The sequence below is a fragment of the Vollenhovia emeryi genome, unplaced genomic scaffold, assembly GCF_000949405.1.
Source record: "Vollenhovia emeryi isolate VEMERY1.0 unplaced genomic scaffold, V.emery_V1.0 DF939181.1, whole genome shotgun sequence".
Classification (NCBI taxonomy): Eukaryota; Metazoa; Arthropoda; class Insecta; order Hymenoptera; family Formicidae; genus Vollenhovia; species Vollenhovia emeryi.
Genome location: NW_011967185.1, coordinates 835,846 through 854,971, shown reverse-complemented (window position 1 = coordinate 854,971; position 19,126 = coordinate 835,846). Strand labels below are relative to the sequence as shown.

The following is a 19,126-nucleotide window of genomic DNA, read 5'->3' as shown; positions in this document are numbered from 1 at the left end:
TGCGATTAGGATGTTTCTGAAAACATAACTTAATAAAAAAAAATTTATAGAATAATAAACTTAAAGTAAGACCCCTAACTAAAACTAACCATTTAATTATTTCTTCTTATTATTTCTCGTTTTCTAACGTCTTATATAGCTGGAAGTTGCTGTAGTTATCTCACTGATTGTGAGTTCATAGTATTCTAAATGCCTTAGTACAACAAATGTTTGTATAAATTTTAATATTAGTTTTTACATATGATTTTTATTTAATTGCTTGATTAGTTCTTACAATTACAAATTTTTATGAAAATTTATTATCAACTTAGTTTTGTTGACGCGCAAAACATAGTGCAAACAAATTAATTGCTGTAATAAGTTGGTAAATAATAAAACCCGAGACCAAACTAATCAATTATATTACAATGGAAAGTTAACTCGAAGTAAAATACAATGCAAAATATTTTCATCATATTTTACCGATACTTTCATTTTTACTGGAATAGCGTTTATTTATTTTTAGGAACGATTGATAGGTAGACCAGATGTCACTTAATAGTTTGTCGCTTATACTTGGCGCGAGACACTACCGTGTCTCGTAATAGATACATATTTTCAATCATAATATCGCGTCCGCGATATAACTTGTCGAGAAACATGGATACTCTACTGTTACGCAAGATCGGTTTCGTAATCTTATTTCTTTGCAAGTCAGGAAAGCATCTCTGATAATGAAAGATTGGCTGCGTTTGGCAGGAAAAGCTGCTTTGCAACTGTTGTAAAATTCGTGAATCTGATTGGTGTGTTCTCTCAATCTTGTGTGAATTTAAGAGCATACGTCAATCAGATTCATGAATTTTACAACAGTTGCAAAGCAGCTTTTTCTACCGAACGTAGCCATTGCAACCAAAAAATGCCAAAGACTAAATTCAGGCCACAATACATCAGGGAAGTAGAGGTAGGTGTCAGCAATCTAAAAAAAAATGAATAAATTTCCGCCTCGACGAGTTATAGGAAAAGAAATTGAGCTACAAGAACGAAATGGTCTTCTTACTTCCCACATAAGGAAATCGCTAAGTCGAGTCTCTCCAGAAGTACGAATTAATAAATCCGGGTTTGAAGATTTGCAAGTGTACAAACAATCGGTAATCAGGTGTTCATCAACATCTTCGGGCAAGATATCAGAACGCTTTACGCCCTTTGCTATATCCTCAATTGCACGAGTAATGTCATCCCTTGCTACCGATATAAAAAAATATTTAAAAAATTTATATTTTTTCAATTACTATATGGTATATACACATTACGTTTTACCATGTACTATATATGTATGTACAGGGTGTCCTGAAATTCGCGAATCAAAATACCATAGCAAGAATGTCGTCGAAAAAATAAATTATAAAGTTATTTGCCATTTTTCGTTCCGAGCAGTAGTTTTTTTAGATAAAAAGGTTCAAAACAAATTAGTGCACTAACACTATCGACGCGCGACTCACGGACAGGTTTCCGTTGGTATTTTGATTCGCGAATTTGAACCTTTTTATCTAAAAAAAACTACTGCTCGGAAAGAAAAATGACAAATAACTTTTTAATTTATTTTTGCGACGATATTCTTGCTATGGTATTTTGATTCGCGAATTTCAGGACACCCTGTATAATTTCATTTATGCTTGGTCTAAAAAATAAGCAAGTGCAAATATAATTAAATGTGACTTACGATGATCATACTTGCATGTGTAAGGAAAAGCACAATTCAGAATTAATTTCTTATTGTCCCTAGTGATCATAGCAACTTCGGCGATCATCTTGCATAAATCTTTTGGGAGCAAGGACAAATTGCCAATCACGCGAATGCACACTCCACCTTTCTGCAGTTTTGTAACAAAAAGGATTGTAACAAGGTTTTTTATATCTGAACTCGTGCGCAGCCAGTACAGCTATAAAGAACAGGGGGTCCATTCTGTATCTTACACTACAGTAAAAATGCTAAAAGTAAATGATTTGATCCAGTGGCGTAACTACAATGTTGGGGGCCCCCGGGCAAAAATTGAATAGGGCCCTTTATATAGGGGTCAAATTTAGGGATCATTAGAAGGTCAACTTGAAATTTTCAAATGGAAACGAAACCCCTATTTTTGACAACAAAAACGGATAGAACAGAAGATTAAGTCAAGATTTGTCATTGATCTAGCTATCTGTAAGTAATCTATAGCTCACACAAAACTCCCTCCTTTTTTCTTATACGGGCTTGGGACCAATTCTTTCGACCGTAACAGTCCAGAATATTTAGGGGGCCCTTCTAAGCTGGGGCCCCCAGACCGTGCCAGGGCTTCCCGGGTGGTAGTTACGCCACTGATTTGATCTCTTTCTAATGCGGCGTCTACAATGAGACTTTAAGACGTAAGATTTAAGAAATTGATCGCCCGCGGTCGGAATGTGAAGAGAATACTCGATTGTAATTGGTCAATTTTCTAAAAAAACGCTTCGAAGAATGGCGGCAGTTTGACCGCAATCTTGATATGCATGTCAAATGATATTCCCTATATTTTTCATTATAAAAAAGGTAAAGGAACCATAACGAAGATTATTTATAGCTTCTATAAAAAGTGTCTATCATTCGATATTTTATTCGATATACAGATTATTCAGTCCCTGTTAACTACGATACTTTCATAGTTGACGAATGCATTGATATTCGATAGTTTTTCGGGACGTCTCTGCTTACTTTCAAGCGTACCGCGCTCAATGGCGGAGTCACTGCCTCACCGACAGGCTCCCGGATGATGTAATCCGGATGTTCGCCATGTTTTCCCGCGGTCGCGCGAGACGCCGAGATTTTTCCGTGCGGCCCCGCGGAACTCCGTACCAGGAGCCCCGCGGCGGAATCGGGCCGCGCCGCAAAACCCGCGGCCGGCCCCTCGACGGCGACGTCGCGCAGATCTCCGGGTGACGCGGCGGCGGCGACCCGACGTACGCCGGGCGCCGCGCGGCGTCGCTACGCGCCTGCCCGATGGATGGCGCGGCGCTCCGCCATTGGGGGACTACTTCGCGTCGGGTAGGCGAGCCTGCGCGCGTACGCGTCGCAGTCCACAGTCCGAGCTATAGAAAATGAACTCCGCTGTGGTTATCGCGGCGCTACGAGCCGTAAGCCCGATGCTCCCGTCGTCGTCCGTGAGTGAATAGGAGATCGATCGGAACGGCCGGGATGGAGGGCGGCACGTCCAGGAACGAGTTCAGGATCGCACCAGGTAAACGCGGGCGCCGAGCCGCGACGGGTCGAGGCGCGACGCGGCCCGAGCGTGTGCCCGTGCCATCGCGCCGTACGCGCCGCCGTCACTAAAGCGCCCCGCGCGACTCCTCTTTTTCCAGAGCTGTGCTTCCTGATCGTCAAGTTCCTCAAGGCGAGCATCTGTCCGGAGGCGGCGACGGTGAGTACGCCGACGTGTCCCGCGGCCCCGCGGGGCCCGAGCAAGCCGCGGTGGAGCGCGTCACGCGGAGCACTTAACGCGCTTTGTTTCTAGGTGCTGAAGCGGGAATTGGAGCGTACCGAGGTAAGCCGTACGGCGGGCCCCGACACTGTATACAACGCCGAGTCTCGGACCACATGGCTCGCACGTGGTTTCTGCTTGTCAAAACATTAGAATCTCAAGGTCACTGACCTTGCACGGCCCCGCGAGGTATCGCGGATCGCGAAGGCCTCGTGGCGCGCGCGCGCGCGCGCGATCGCGATCGCGTACGATCGCGCCGATCGATCGGCATCAATACCCCCCCCCCCTTCCCCCGATCATCCCCTTTATGGATTCTAGATCGCGCCTCTGTTCGCAGATACTGCCGTCGCGGATCGACTGGGAGGGCAACGTGCACGTTCAGACGTTCGAGGAGCTGGTGAGTACGGCACGCCGACATGGCGATCGGCATGGCGAGGCGAGCGCTCGGCGGCCCCCTCGACTCGCCGTGCGACGCGAGTCCGAGGTCCCGCGGGGGGACCCCGGGCCGCGTCGCAAGGTGGTTCGATGAAATAATGCGCGGAGCCGCGCGTCGAGTACCCCCCCGTCGATCCGCGGGGGGTTGCTCTACCCCCTTTCGACCCCCCACTCTCCTCGCGTGTCGCTCGTCCCTTCTCCCCCACGCCATGACCGCTCGCCACGCTCCCTCCCCCCCCACCGCCGCCGCCGCCGCCGTCCGCCGGCCAATCGCCGCGCGCCTCCGGCCATTTCGCGTGAGCTGATCAATGAGTGTTGACACCCGCGGCCGTCCGCGACGTGCGGTACTGTGCGCGGCCGCCGATTGGCCGCCCGCGGGAACTACTTGACCGTTCGAATTTCTCGCGCGAACGTCCGTCCGAGTCGGACGGTCCTTTCGTTGGGACGATTGGGGAAACGTCGGTTCCCAATTTTGTGCGATACTTTTTTTTCGCGTCACGTGTGATCGGTTTTTTGTTGATTCTTCAGTTTTGCACGTCCGAATTTGATATCTATGCTAGAAAGTTATGCGCAACGTGCGTTTGGGTACTGATGATTCCTTTCTGCGAATATTCGGTTATCCTGACGGTCCTAGAATCTTTTGACGCGGCACCCGATGCGAATGTTTTGTGAATGCTTTGACCGGTTTTTCACGCGTGCGTTTCACGGTGATTCGTTGAGAAAACGCGATGGTGTTTTCAGGAGAAGAAGTATCCCCACATTGGGCCGAATTATTTGTTGCAAATATGTGCCAGAATAGGGCCAGTGTTAGAGAAAGAAGTGCCGCCATGCGTTCGTGGAGTGATATCTCTTCTGGGAGCAGGCAGGCAGTCCCTGCTGCGTACTCACGAAGGTATTAGGGACACAGATGCGTGTCCGTCCTGTTTTCTAATACAATTGATACTTACTGGAGTAATACACGTTCACTTCCGATGCATAAACTTCACGCCCGGCATCTGTAAAATTCTGTTTCCGCAGATCTTGCGTGTCACGCGCACAGCGTTGTCGCTTATTCTGGAAGATTCGGCGGAAAACCTTTCTTGGAACTGGCCGGTAGCCTGTCGGTGCCTAACATAGGTAAGAGAGCTCGGTAGCTTGTAAACGCGACATGCGTTTACCGTGTGACACTTTTTACACTTGGATATTCTTCCGAGGCCTCGTGTCCACTGTGCTTTAATCGAGCCGAGAAATATGTAGCCACTCAACTTGCATCTCTTACAGAAAAGCTGCAGTTGATTGGCTATACATTTCTTGGCTCGAGGTCGCGGACCAATTTCTAGCGTTTCGTGGACACGAAGCTCCATACTTTTGCTTTCCGCGCAAAATGTCGTATAATATCATGCAAATCTTTTTGCCCAACAGTACGTGTACTTCAGGGACGCGAGAATTCTGGCCCTTTGAGTCGGAGGCAGGCGATACCGACAAAGTTCTACAGCAAAATGAAGCTGTATCGGCATACGTTGGGTCACTTGTCCGCGGTATATTGTGTACTGTTTGATCGCACCGGCAAATACATTATAACCGGAGCCGATGATTTGCTCGTCAAGGTCTGGAGTTGCGTTGACGGGCGTTTGCTCGCCACTTTCCGCGGCGCGTCTGCAGAGATTATGGACATTACGGTGAATTTTGATAATACTCTGCTGGCAGCAGGCAGTTTGGATCGAGTAATACGGGTCTGGTGTTTTCAGTCGATGTCACCTGTACGTACCCCGAGACAGCGGGACACGAGAAATAAAATTACTTTTCTGTTTACACTAGAAAACTTGTAGTGTTAAATTTAACTCGACAAGTAGCTACCACTGCTCAAGGTGTTGTTAATTTAATGAAGTTAAAAGAAACCTTGAAATGAGTTGAATGAAAGATGTAGTTGGGTTTTTTCTAACTACAATTTGCGTCAAGATAATAAATTCTAACTACTCGTTGAGTTAAATTTGGCACTACAAGTTCGACAGTGTACGAGAATTGTATTTTACTCACGCAAATTGTGTCTCTTTCAAGGTGGCAGTTTTAACCGCGCATTCAGGCATGATTACGTCCATCAATTTTTGTCCAATAGCGTGTAACGACGTTTACTATTTAGTCTCTACAAGTACTGACGGATCCGTAGCCTTTTGGTCTCATACAAAGAAACCGAACGAGAGAGCGATATTTCAGTGAGTCTGACTAATTTTACACAAATAGCGCAATAATTTTTTATCCTTACACTTATCCCTTTTCTCGTATATTACTTTCAATTTGTATAAACATTTTTACGTAGAATAATCGTGTCGTTTTTAATTTATTATAGAACAAAGCCCATCCAGTACCATGAAAAAATGAGGCCCGGCCAGGCGCAAATGATCTGTGCCTCCTTCAGCCCCGGGGGCGCATTTGTGGCAGCCGGCTCCGCGGATCATAACGTGAGAGTTTACGCGATGTTGGGTGACGAAGGACCTCGCAGAGTCCTCGAGATTGAGGCGCATTCCGACACAGTCGATAGTATTCAATGGGCGCACAGTGGCTTAAAATTCATTTCCGGTTCTAAAGATGGTACTGCGAACGTGTGGCATTTCGAGCAACAGCAATGGGTGCATAAACAGCTGCTCATGACGACAAAGCTCCCTGGGTGTGTTGTCTTCTTATTTGGATTTAATTCTTAAAGAGGATTTTTCATCAATAGATACGATACATTTAATACAATGTACGAAAAAATACTTAATTTTTGTTCTCTTTACAGAGAACTAGAGATGGAGGATGATACGACCAAAAAGGCGAAAGTGACTATGGTTTGTTGGGACGTGAGCGACGAATTTGTTATAACGGCGGTGAACGATCACACGCTGAAAGTGTGGAATGCAAAATCGGGTGACCTGATAAAGGTCCTGCGGGGGCACAAAGACGAGGTTTTCGTGCTGGAGTCGCATCCAATAGATCCTCGAATGATTCTCAGTGCTGGCCACGACGGGCAACTTATTATTTGGGACGTATTGAATACAGAACCGTTGGTGTGCTTTCAAAATTTTGTCGAGGGCCAAGGAAATTGCGCTGTTTTCGATGCGAAATGGTCGCCCGATGGTACGAGGCTCGCCGCGACCGATTCCAACGGGCATCTCTTGATGTACGGATTTGGATGTGGAGTCGAGAAACTGAAAATCGTAAGCTCCCTGTTTATATATTTCACTTTGTATCGTAGCGTACCTAAGCTACTCCCAAATTATTGCCTATTGGATTATTTTCAGGTACCGAAAGAATTATTCTTCCACACGGACTACCGTCCCTTGATAAGAGACGGAAATAACTACGTTCTCGACGAGCAGACACAAACGGCGCCACATTTAATGCCGCCACCATTTTTGGTTGATGTAGATGGAAATCCCTATCCGCCGGCGTTGCAAAGATTGGTGCCGGGTAGAGAAAATTGTAGAGGCGAACAATTGGTACCAAATATCGCGGTTGGTGCAGGCGGTGAGATAACAATTCACGCATACGATTATGTAGAACAATTCTGAATCTACTAGAAAGTTTTTTTTAATGATTTGAGACGAGTATTGCCAGTAGTTTTTCACTAGCAGAAAAAATTACGGTTTTACTTTTGTAATCATTTCTCACTCTTTTGGGATATAAGGAATGCTTTTTAAACAAAATGATTGTTTTAATTAGAATAATATAAATTTCTCTTTAATAGGCATGCAAGAGGTTATAGAAGGTCTTCCAGAACAAGAACCGAGATCGAACATTGATCGATTGATCGAGGCTCTAGCTCAGAGGCAAAATATCAATGCGGATGGAGAAGCGGTCGCTGCCGGTGCCGGCGATGACAGGGAGAACAACGTCGCGGAGCAACCGATCCGTCAAATAGCGAGTCCCCGCGGTAGCAGAGCCGGTTTGAGGAGAGAGGGCAACGTTGAAGGTGTTCGGCAAAGTAGCGGTAACTGGCAAAGGGATAACACCACTCCGTGGAACAAACCCATGCTCGCGCGTCCTCTGAATCCGGCTGTGAAAGAGACTCAGCATAAAACAATGTAAATATTACATGGATTTTTCTTACGATATTATTAGATAAGTAACATATCAGAATGGCGGAATGAATTTCGTAAGGGACTTGTTTCAAATGGATCGATTAATACGTTTGAATACGACGCTAATATTAGTGGTAAGAGAACATATTAATTCTCGAATTTTGTTATCCGTGAAGTCTAGCAATGGCCGATGCGGAGTTGGACAACTGGCGTCGGGAGATGCGACGGCGACCACAGCCTACCTCGAGCACTGCCACTAATCAAGGCAATATAGGAAATAAACTCGTAAACCGCAAGCGTAATAGAACTACTAGGCACGGTTATAGAACTAGGGCAACGCGCGAAGAACAAGAGGACGAATACGAGGTATCTCGCACAGAAACGATATTTAATATCGATAAGTATCAACTCGTAGGCAATCGTGTTTGCCGTGTTGCAACGATGAATAGGAGACTGCGTGGGTTTGTGCGGCTGTGGTCAAGCATCGTGACGATACCTTGCGTTTTTACAGAATCTCGATAATGCTGCGTCGTCAGCGAGTTCAGTCAGTAGCAATAGCAATGATTCCACCGCTCACGAGGAGGATATGTGCTCCGATAGCACCACGGACTCCAGCACCGAGTATTCCGATTGGATCGCGGATCACGGGTTGAGTTTGGAGCCGCCGAAGCGCAGTAAACGGAAACCCGTGAAAAAGCGGTCCGTCACGCCGCCGAGTGAGACGGACAGAAGACGCAGCAGGCGTCCTAAGAAAAAAGTATTGTTATATAGTTACATCGCGACTCTCTTGCGTTATTTTAACTTGACATTTTTCTAAACCCGCCGCCGTTCTCATTCAGCAGGGAGTACAAATAGCTAATGGTATTCGTGAAGTTCCTGAAATTTATCGACCTTCGGAATGGCTCACCGAAGCAATACCGAGGAAAGCCCCTTATTACCCACAGATGGGCGACGAAATAGTATATTTCCGACAAGGTCATAAATTCTATTTAGATGCAATTAGGAATAAAAAGGTTTATGAGCTTAGTCCGCGGTGCGAGCCATGGACCAAGATAAATATTAGAGTATGTTCATTTTATTCTAGGGGTTAAGAAAAAAATGGGGGTTTTTTTTAATTACACGGGGCCAGCATATGCGATATTAAAATCTCAAACGCCGGAGCGATGTGTGTGTAATATATATTACATATTTATACTAATCAGAAACTTTATATTCTAGGCGCAAGAATTTGTGAAAGTAGTGGGTATTAAATATGAAATACGACCGCCTCGTTTGTGCTGTTTGAAATTAGCATTGATGGATGCGGACGGTCGACTCACTGGACAGAATTTCACCATCAAATACCACGATATGGCCGATGTGTTAGATTTCTTGGTCTTGCGCCAAACCTTCGACACGGCGTTGGCACGAAATTGGTCTGAGGGAGATAAATTTCGTTGTATGATCGACGATGGATGGTGGATGGGACAGATTGTCGGAATGGAGCCATTGGACGAAGAGTTTCTGGACTCGTTGTTCATGTGCTTGCGCGTTAGATGGGACAATGGGGAATTTGAACGAATGAGCCCTTGGGATCTCGAACCTGTCGACGAAGACAGTAAGTTGATTTAATTTGATCACCGAAGTAGTTTACATTCAAATTGATTGAGAGAGGACAAATGACAATTTTGATAGTAATATTTTAACGTAAAGAATTATTTAACGCCAGTAATTAATTAAGTAAGTTGATTTAATTTGATTATCGAAGTAGCTTAGTTTCAAATTGATTGAGAGAGGACAAATGACAATTTTGATAGTAATATTTTAACGTAAAGAATTATTTAACGCCAGTAATTAATTAAACAATGTAGAAACATTGCATGACGACCTATGGCTGGCAAATTCTAATTAGTACTAGTACTAGTACATTTTATTGATTCCCCTTGGGATTACAAGGCGTTTTTGAAGGAACGTGCCCAAACCTCTTATAACACCTCTCTCTATATCCACTTCGCTATGTGGCGATCGAACGAAAAACCAACAATGTTTTTGTTTGGTTTTGAACTCGGGTCTACGGATTACCAGACCAGCGCACAATCCTCTGCGCCACGATCGCCACTGGCAAATTCTAATTAAAGAAATCCATTGCGAAAAATATTACCTCAGGGTTTGAACCTGGACTTCCCTACACTCTAGGCGGGCGTCTCAACCAATTCGACCACTGAGGCATGTGGTCGTTTGGTCGAGGTGGTAATATTAATCGCAATAAACAGTACTACTGATGGCTGGATTTGAACTCGGATTTTTTCGCTCATTTATTTACTGAGCAGCGCACATTTATCTGCGTCACACTATATTTTAACATGACTGTCAAGTCGAGAGAGCGGTGTGATTTCTATGCGATATTACTCGTCACTTACGTGCTAATGATTCGTTTAGGAGTCCCGTTGGAACTTGGCGGCGCAGTTCCCGTCTTACCGGAGGAGAGACAGGCGATTCTGTATCAGCCACATGCGGAGGAGTGGCCGATGGGTGACAGAGAAGCGACCTGTCGCCGAATCATACGGGGCCTGGATCAAGTGATGAGCCTCGCGATCGCAGAGCCATTTGTGGTGCCGGTTGATCTCAGTCTTTATCCAACTTACGCCTACATCGTGGAGTATCCGATCGATTTGTCGACCATAAAGGCTCGCTTCGAAAATCATTTCTACAGAAGAATCACGTCGGCGCAATTCGACGTCAGATACTTGGCAACGAATGCCGAACAGTTCAACGAGCCGCACAGTCACATAGTGAAAAAGGCGAGAATAGTCACTGACCTGTGTCTACGTATAATAAAGTAAGATTCATTTTACCATTGTTCCGAAAATCGCGGAGTCTTCCTTCTCGTGCGTTATTTAAATGACACTTCTCGCGTAGGGAAACCACCGATGTAGATGTCCCGGCAGTATATCATCAGTTGAACGATACGTACCACTCTTCCGAATCGGAGATGGACGTAGAGGACAGACCTTCGACGAGTAAACCGAGTTCCACTAGAAATTTACGTTCGCAAGACATTTCGCAAGACTGGAAACTGTCGTGTCGCCACCTGCTCGAGTGCCTGTGGCAGTGCGAGGACTCGATACCTTTCAGGTAAGTCGAGAGAGAGCTCGAGTTTTCGATAGCGAATTCCCGTTTTGTATCTGAACAAGGAATATGAGTGAGGCGACACCGATCGTTTTGCAGGGAACCGGTGGACAGATTGGAGCATCCGGAATATCATCAAATAATAGACACACCGATGGACTTGCGCACCGTCAAGGAGGATTTAGTGGGCGGTAATTACGATACGCCAATAGAATTTGTCAAGGATATGAAGTTGATTTTTACAAACAGTAGGAATTTCAATACCAACAAACGTTCGAGGGTAAGTCGATAATACAACGGTTGTCCGCCTCGTTTCGTAACTCCGCATTATTTCCTTAATATTCTCCTCGTGCAGATATACTCGATGACAATAAGACTGTCTGCTATGTTCGAGGAGCATATGGATAGGATACTTTCAAATTGGAAATCGTCGCGCAGGCGTAACGTTAACAGCCGGGCAACGAAGACGAGAAGCAAGAGGACTCGAAAGAAGAAACCTAATTTAAGTAACGGCACAGGTAAGCGCTCGTTGATGCATCGTGTAAACGTGACACGATTAAGTGCAAATTGTTTTGTGTGCAGGACCTTCCAAATCAAAACATGCTCCTAGCGACGACGACGACGATGACGAGGACAATGCGGACAGTGAGGACGACGACGATGAGGAGTCGGGTAAAGAGCAGAAAAAGAACAGTTTTGACATATGTTTACCTGGTACGCGCGTGTACCTTTTTCCAAATTATCACTCTGCTGGGCGTATGTCGTGGAAGGAATTCGTCAGGTTTTGCAAATATTTTCAAGTGTTTTCGGCCGAGAATTATTTTGCGATTCGCACACTTTGGAATTTTTAAAGAAAAGTATACGCCGTACTTTGATGAGAGTACAAATTGAACCGAAAAAGCAACATCGCGTACAGTATTGGACCACGAAGCTTGGCAAATTCCACACGGTTTATGTCCTATACGGTTATTCCAATTTTCAAAGGACAATCAATGGTAGCATAAATTCAATTAATTGAAATCGTCAGCGCTGATTACAATCTATCACGCTTGTATAATTTTGATCACAGTGAGCCGTAGTTTCTTATGACTAATCTTAATTTTCTTTCTAGGCCCGTCTCGAATGACAAACGGTCACACGAAACGGTCTAATTCCGGCCCGTCCCGGCCAACGTTGAAGCTGCGAATCTGCCGGTCGACCGTAGCGAAGAAGCCGAAGGACAGTGATAGTGACGCTAGTGAGTCCGAGGCAACGTCGGACAGTGATAGCAGTGACAGTGCCCCTGTCCGAAGAACTAGAGCGAGGACAGCGATGCCCAGTGTTAGTGCCGATAGCGATTCCGGGGACGATTACACGCCCGGCGGTCGCGGCAAACAGGTTCGCAAGAATCGCGGTAGGAATATTAAGAACGGTAAGCAGTCCAAACCTAAAGTGAAATCGAACGTTATCGCGGACGACGAGGACGACGACGACGATGAGTACGTTGCGGAGAACAAGGCGAACGAGGACAACGAAGAGGACGAGGAGGAATTCCTCGCGCCAGACTCTACGGAGGAGGAGAGCGAAGAAGAGAAGATCATCAAAAGGGACACTAGATCGCGAAAGTTAGTAACCGTGGGCGGGCAGAATCAAAAGTACGCCGCTAACAACGGGAAGAACGGTAACAGCGACAGCGAGAGCGAGGAAGAGGAAGAGGAAGAGCAGGAGCAGGAGGAGGCGGAGGCGGAGGCGGGTGAGGAGGAGGAGGAAGGAGATGTAGAAGAGCCGCAACAGTTACAGCACAAGGCCAATAATCAAGACTCTGAGGACAGTGATTATTCCTACAAAAGATCCTTCAGATCGTCGCGCTCGAGTCGCCGGACGCAGCGCGATTCCGTGGACTTGGAGGACACGAGGCAGCACAGTAGCACCAGGCGATCCTCGACCCGCAAACGGCCCTGCTACAACGAGGACAGCGACGACGAGGACGTGGACGTGGACGAACACGAACACACCGTGACGCCGGTGAGAAACCGGCGCAAGATTAAGCGTCGCTCGTACGCCGAGGATAGCGACGAGAGCATGCCGGAGCCCGGCATCAGCATAAGTAGCCGAGGTCGCATACGTAAAATGACACCGCGTGCCCGCGCTTATCTCCTAGAGTCGCCCTAACGGCATCTCTCTAGGTAAAACGTCGAAGGGTCTTGGTGAGAATTCCGAGGAGTGTGGTATCGTGCTGATTGCATCGAAAACTCGAATCATAGAACTGTCCAGAGATGAACAGAATTTTCGGTCGATCGGTCTTCTCGTTCTCTCGGCGTTCGCTTCGTCGTCGTTATTTTCCCCCTCACGATACCAATGTGAATCTCCGACAGACACGCCGCGATATGGTCTTCGGAGATGACGCAGTAAAAACTGAAATGAGATTTCATTTCAAAGGTTTTTTCTTCAACTACGCTCGAATAAAAAAAAATACCATTTATTTGTATAAAAGATTGAGATTGTAGAGTGAGTTGTATCGGGCGCTCCTGCTAAGTACTTCTATTTTTATGAAGCGACTTGTTCTGTAAAGAAAAATGTCATATTTCCCTTTTACATTGACCTGTACTGACGATCTGAACAATACATTGGCTCAAAGGTACAAACAGAAACAGTGTGAGCGGGCACGCGATATTTTCCGTTTTTTTTATAAGTCACTCGGTATGATTTTATTTGCGCGTTCAACCGAATTTAATAACGATAGGCAACTTTGTATAAAGTTTCACGTATTCTAAAGAAAATTATATCGAAAATTCTATATAATCGTGTTGTTGTACAGGTACAATGATTATATTGTTAACCATCTTGAAAGTGTAGAAACAAAAACGCGTCTTTCGAAAAGATGTGAGTCTACGTTTATATCAATTGCTTCCATTGATTTCAATAGCTTAGTTGACAAATGAAATTTTCATGCTATGATTATAAAAAAAAAAAGGAGAAGTGTTATTTTATAAAACAGTTTTCAGTCTCATTGAAGCAACAAAAGTTGAATAATGCACTCGTAAAATTTATCAAGTTATCGTTTTAAAATAAGGTCTTCGCATTGTCATCGTAATGGTTATTAATTGAGAGTTTATGTGCTCGTGTTGAGACTCTTGTTTGATTCATTGCAGTCATATTAAATTAGAAAACCCCTTTCGATTCGTGGGTAAATTGACAAACGGCTATAAATCTTATAGCCATAAAACCGCTATTTTTATATTATAATTTATATAATTTATATTTTATAATTATAATACATATTTTTTATAATTATAATATAATAGAGTTATATAATTATTTGTTACAAAGTTCGTTTTCACTGGAAAGACAGATTTGAAAAAAAAGAAACAACACTCATTTTAACACGCAACGTTTCATATGATTTCTCTTGATGTCGCAATTCAATAGAACTGCAATGAAACAATCAAGAGCCTTTGTGTAATTTTTTAAATATGTTCCACTGTAAGAGAACATGAATCAGTATTTATTTTATCTACGAAACCTTTTCGAGAAGACACGCAAGTCGTAATGTAATTACCTGTGAATTTTCGCATTGCCCCGAAAGAAAGATAGATCTATACAGTTCGTTACACACATAACACACACACACACACACACACATATATATATATATACATATACATACACAATGGTTACCTCTTTAGACAGCGGACTTGTAATTTTATTTTTAAGTTATATTAAATGTAACATGTGCGATAACGACAACGGTTTGTTGTTAGCATACGAAGAGAACTGACTCTAATTTTTTTTTTAATGTGATGAACAATATTTGGGAGTACAACAAGGTATCTTTATTTTCTTCTCTTCTTTTTCCTTTTCTTCCTCCTTTTCTCTCTTGCGGATTCTGCCTTTTCGCTTCTCACGAGTTTACTTAAGTTTACCGCACGTCACATGTAGAAACGTGAGTCCGCGTGCGTGTAAATATATCTTATCCATTTCAAATATAATTCTAATTTCTTCTTGACGTTGCATAAGATAAATTATCTATACGGTCTGTAGTTCGCGCGTGAGATAACGATTTTTTACATAGGATTTGTACATCTGTTACGGATTTAAGGAAATCACGCAATTTTAGAATTTTTCACGAAGGCAGATAGAGACGTTTTCCAGATTTATATAACGCGAATTCGAACGGATTATGCATTATAGTTGTATGATCGGAAGACAGTTGTGATGCCAGCAGCTAAACATCGTTTATCAGGACACATGCACAAACATCAGAAGTCTTGACTGTCTCGAGCCATTGTGATATTAGTTTAAGAATATCAAATATATGATAATGTAAATTATCAATAATTAGAATTGTAACGGATATTTTTTTAATGACTTACATAAGGCAGTCATATCACATGTAGATTCGATAATGCATCTAGCCTTATTAATATTAATTTAACGACGTTAACTTTGGTATCATTCTAATCATCATTAATCATACAATAACGAATATACGTCACGTGGTGAACATCCAGGAATAATATCATTTCATGTACATATATATACTCCGTCAAAGACACGTATGCTGGAACAGTTTAATACGGAACAGTTATGTTTTATGTACAGTTTGACACTTATTCTGTTGTGAAATCAACATGCTCTGTTATATACAATATGGTTCTCTGAAACCCACCGCCACCAATAAAAAGATTAAATTATTTTATACATGTCTACCTGTGGATTATTTATGCCATCAATCTTGAAAATTTCATGAAAGAGACCTTAGCCTTTTTTTCACTTGAATTGCTTTCAAAATTCTCGTTTACATGAAATTCTCAAATATATAATCACTTTTGTATTATATATTTTATAAATTGTAAATTAAGCTTTAGAAATTTGAGTCGCGTGTATGTTTACGAGATGAATTTATAAGCTTGTTGCGGAAACTAGAACTAGAAGGAAGATTAACTAATGGGCTAGGCTAGGTTCTATACAAGAGTACAATTAGTAATAATTAACAATTTATTTTTACAAGTTAATTATAATAAGTTACTTTTATAACGAGGATATTTACAAATATTAAAGGGTAATTTGGAAATTAAAAATGACATTTCCTGGTTCTTGCGTATTCATCGTGTACGAAATATTTTATTTTAATATTTCGCCTAACTATTACATCTTTAAACTGGTGATACGAATAATGTATGAAGAGATGCTTACTCACGCTTTATGAAATGGTCTCTAGTTTCGATAATAATTTGTAATTTTATAAAATGGCAGCCATATTGTTTTGTGATTATGTGAAAGTGTAACATCAGGATAAAATGGGTAACTTTGCAATCACGTACGTCTCGCAATTTCGAACGTTTCCATCATCCGTATAACTTTGCCTATACCTATCTACTTTCTGCCGGCATATATATCTATATATATCTAGTTTAATATAAAAACAAAATGTTTTAATATTGCAGAGCAACATGTTCGTCTACGAACAAGACGTCTATTTAGGAAAACTGCGCGTTTTCTATTCCGCGAGAGATAGTTGGAATGAAGTCCCAATATATGCAACCGCATCATCCTAAAAGTGTATTTTCAAAACCCTATGAGTTAATGTTACATGGACAGGCTTCGACTCGCTCTGAACAAAAACGAAATACACAATTGAAAGATGTATATTTTTCAATTAAAGATCTGAAATGCCACTGCAAGTTATATATCGGAGGTCTATCTGGATACTTCAGCTTCGGAAGAAAAGTACTTCGGCTAAAGAGGAGAAGCCTTGTTCATCGGACACTTTCGACGGAGTCAAACTTGCTTAGTCCACTTGGATCCTATTCGTAGTCAATACTCGATCGATCTTATCCCACGGAATGCCATAATCTGGTGAGGGGTACTCAGGCGGAGGATGAATACTGTTCTTTAAGCCTATGGAATTCAATTTCCTTCTGCAGGTATTCCTTGACGAACGGATGCTCCAAGTGCGAGTCCTTCAACTGACTTAGGTAACGATTCGCCACTTCCGGCGGTTTGCCCATATGCTGCGACAGGACTATCATATTGATCAGCGTATCCGGATTATTACTATCTTTATCGAGAGCTTCTTGCAAGGCCGTCTCCGCCTCCTCGTACTTGGCCTGTCCGATGAAGCAAGTGGCCTGGCCGTTGAGCAGCATGCTCGTGCTGGAATACTTGTCGATCATTTCCTGAAAGAATTCAACAGCAACGTCAGTGGAAAAAACATCAGGCGACCGTTCAGGTGAGGCGAGTGGACATTTGAGGGTATTCGCGGGATCAACGATTCGTTTTCGCTCACCTGAAATATGTAATAAGCATCCTGCAGCTTGTCGCCACCGCTGCTGATGTTTATCCACGCCTGAGCGAGCTGAGTCAAGGTGTCGTCGTCGTCCTTCTCCTGCATTGCCTTGAGCTCCTTGCGGGCCAGATCCAGACGGTCCATCTTGAGGTATATCTGTAACGTCAACGCCATGCACTCCAGATTGTCGGCAGGGCATATCACTCGGTGGGCGGCCTCCAGATTTTTCTCGTGGTAGTAAACGGTCGCGGCCACGATCAGGAGATTGTGGTTGTCGTAATTTATGTTCTTCGTCTCCTTGTCCAGCTCGGCCACTATCGCCTCCCGGCGATGCGGATTGGCAAAGTAGTCGGCCAGGGTCTTGAGCGGCTGCAATTCCGGCGGGGACGAATTGTTGATCTCGTCCAGCACCACGCGGAACTTCCTCTGCGCTATGTACGCGCGATAAAGGAAGACGTCACGCTCCATGGCCACTTTTGGAACGGATGTCTGTGGAAAGAGACGAGTACAATTGTGAGACGGAATTTACTTCACAAATCAAGCGATGTATTATTAAAACCCGGCGCGAACAATATACTGTACATATATTTTTACTTGCATAATTAAATGAACTTTTCTTTCGCGTGCAGATTCAAATCTGTTATTTATCACCGACTCTCTCGTCTGGGCTCTAGAAACAATATCGACCATTTCGATAGCGACCAAGTTCCGTTTCATTTTTCAAGCGCGACGCAACAGGAAAAGTTGTGCAGCGTGTGTTCTTTAAAAAAAGCAGCACGACGGTGTATCGAGGAAATGTTGGCGGAGACGAACGAGCCAGAAGGAATGGCAAATGACAGCCGCCCACGTTGGGAATTCAAACGAGGCAGCGCGTGGCGTCGTCGCGAGACATCATCGTCGGGACGGGACGACCATCACCTTGATCTTCTGCGCCTCGTTGATGCACTGCTGGTAGTTGCCGATGTAGAAATTATTTCTCACATTGAAGAGATCGTTGAAATCCTGCTGACGTGCCATCTTGTCGCTCATTGTCGCCCCGGAGTCGCGATACAGGCTATGTGCCGACACAAGCCGCTAGTATCGGGCGCAGTCACTGCAGTCAGGCGCAGTGAGGCCGCGAGGCGCAGTGTGGAGAAATGAACTCGGATTTTCGCGCGTGCGCGAACTATCGCGCGACGTCAACAATCTGGATCTGGCAAGCCAACATAAGTCACGTGACAACGAGTGGGAAAACTGATGCCGTGTTCAAATCTATACGCACGCATCCACGGCAAAATCACATTTTAGGGGATCCCAGAGAACATGCGCGTCTAAAAGGCATCTTTAAGACGTCTATTAAACGTCTTTTAGACATAAGACGTCTAATAGACGTCTTAAAGATGTCTTTTAGATACGCGTGTTCTCCGGATTAAGTTTCTGGGCGGTTAATTTATGTTTGCATTATTTAAGGTAGTTATTTTGTAAAATCATTTACGTGAGAATTGTTTCAAATTTTTGCAGTTTATTCTTTACCTTAATACGTGCAAAGTAAGACTAATTAAATTTAAACTGACCGTCTCGAAGTTCTAAGACAAAATGTTTAAGTTTGCTATGTACAGGCAAAACGCCGGCGTGGCCGTTCTTAGGTTTCTCTCTGGTTGCGCATAAATGGACAGTCGACAGATAAGAGACTTTCGTTAATAGAGAAGAAAAATACTTTTGTACAAACTTTCTCCATTTCATATAATCCAATCTGAAGTAATGAAATTATACATACAAGTTAACGCCCCGAACTTTATGACACATATCTTAATGTATTTTTTGTATAT

At 43.7% G+C, this 19,126-nt stretch overlaps 3 protein-coding genes across 5 annotated transcripts; 1 reads left to right on the top strand and 2 right to left on the bottom strand.

Annotated features, from left to right (window-relative positions):
* Positions 1–38: 38 nt before the first annotated feature.
* LOC105563051 (dehydrodolichyl diphosphate syntase complex subunit DHDDS-like) lies at positions 39–2,787 on the bottom strand. Its single transcript, XM_012014323.1, has 5 exons — positions 2,749–2,787; positions 1,715–1,919; positions 1,037–1,221; positions 887–955; positions 39–725 (listed from the first exon to the last, which is right to left on the bottom strand). Exons 1-5 carry the CDS (start codon positions 2,785–2,787, stop codon positions 531–533), a joined length of 693 nt encoding a protein of 230 aa, XP_011869713.1. The 3' UTR covers positions 39–530.
* Positions 2,788–2,888: 101 nt separating this feature from the next.
* LOC105563009 (PH-interacting protein) lies at positions 2,889–15,732 on the top strand. 2 transcript variants are annotated; one of them, XM_012014250.1, is made up of 22 exons: positions 2,889–3,230; positions 3,352–3,410; positions 3,504–3,533; positions 3,808–3,867; positions 4,647–4,797; positions 4,923–5,021; positions 5,307–5,644; positions 5,943–6,097; positions 6,232–6,549; positions 6,661–7,078; positions 7,163–7,388; positions 7,609–7,945; positions 8,119–8,308; positions 8,454–8,699; positions 8,785–9,006; positions 9,161–9,539; positions 10,361–10,760; positions 10,841–11,056; positions 11,150–11,330; positions 11,406–11,568; positions 11,633–11,764; positions 12,162–15,732. In XM_012014250.1, exons 1-22 carry the CDS (start codon positions 3,188–3,190, stop codon positions 13,199–13,201), a joined length of 5,403 nt encoding a protein of 1,800 aa, XP_011869640.1. In that variant the 5' UTR covers positions 2,889–3,187; the 3' UTR covers positions 13,202–15,732. The 2 variants fall into 2 exon arrangements, with proteins under 2 accessions (XP_011869640.1, XP_011869639.1); XM_012014249.1 differs by having other exon boundaries at positions 8,782–9,006.
* A 394-nt stretch (positions 15,733–16,126) lies between these two features.
* LOC105563008 (coatomer subunit epsilon) lies at positions 16,127–18,448 on the bottom strand. Of its 2 annotated transcripts, none has more exons than XM_012014247.1 (3): positions 18,237–18,448; positions 17,319–17,807; positions 16,127–17,208 (listed from the first exon to the last, which is right to left on the bottom strand). In XM_012014247.1, the coding sequence occupies exons 1-3, from the start codon at positions 18,345–18,347 to the stop codon at positions 16,900–16,902; spliced, it is 909 nt and encodes a 302-aa protein (XP_011869637.1). In that variant the 5' UTR covers positions 18,348–18,448; the 3' UTR covers positions 16,127–16,899. The 2 variants fall into 2 exon arrangements, with proteins under 2 accessions (XP_011869637.1, XP_011869638.1); XM_012014248.1 differs by lacking the exon at positions 18,237–18,448 and adding an exon at positions 17,917–18,168.
* Positions 18,449–19,126: the final 678 nt, after the last annotated feature.

What these genes read in the sequence shown, in the direction of transcription:
- LOC105563051 (XM_012014323.1), bottom strand. Translation starts at nt 2,787, where the DNA reads ATGGCGAACATCCGGATTACATCATCCGGGAGCCTGTCG. An exon ending in GCGATTTCCTTATGTGGGAA is followed by an intron (nt 956 to 1,036) that starts GTAAGAAGACCA and finishes ATTTTTTTTTAG; the next exon opens with ATTGCTGACACCTACCTCTA. An exon ending in GTCTTTGGCATTTTTTGGTT is followed by an intron (nt 726 to 886) that starts GCAATGGCTACG and finishes TGCCAAACGCAG; the next exon opens with CCAATCTTTCATTATCAGAG.
- LOC105563009 (XM_012014249.1), top strand. Translation starts at nt 3,188, where the DNA reads ATGGAGGGCGGCACGTCCAGGAACGAGTTCAGGATCGCACCAG. An exon ending in CGAGTTCAGGATCGCACCAG is followed by an intron (nt 3,231 to 3,351) that starts GTAAACGCGGGC and finishes CTCTTTTTCCAG; the next exon opens with AGCTGTGCTTCCTGATCGTC. An exon ending in GGGAATTGGAGCGTACCGAG is followed by an intron (nt 3,534 to 3,807) that starts GTAAGCCGTACG and finishes CTCTGTTCGCAG; the next exon opens with ATACTGCCGTCGCGGATCGA.
- LOC105563008 (XM_012014247.1), bottom strand. Translation starts at nt 18,347, where the DNA reads ATGAGCGACAAGATGGCACGTCAGCAGGATTTCAACGATCTCTTCAAT. An exon ending in ACGAGGCGCAGAAGATCAAG is followed by an intron (nt 17,808 to 18,236) that starts GTGATGGTCGTC and finishes CTCTTTCCACAG; the next exon opens with ACATCCGTTCCAAAAGTGGC. An exon ending in ATGCTTATTACATATTTCAG is followed by an intron (nt 17,209 to 17,318) that starts GTGAGCGAAAAC and finishes GAATTCTTTCAG; the next exon opens with GAAATGATCGACAAGTATTC.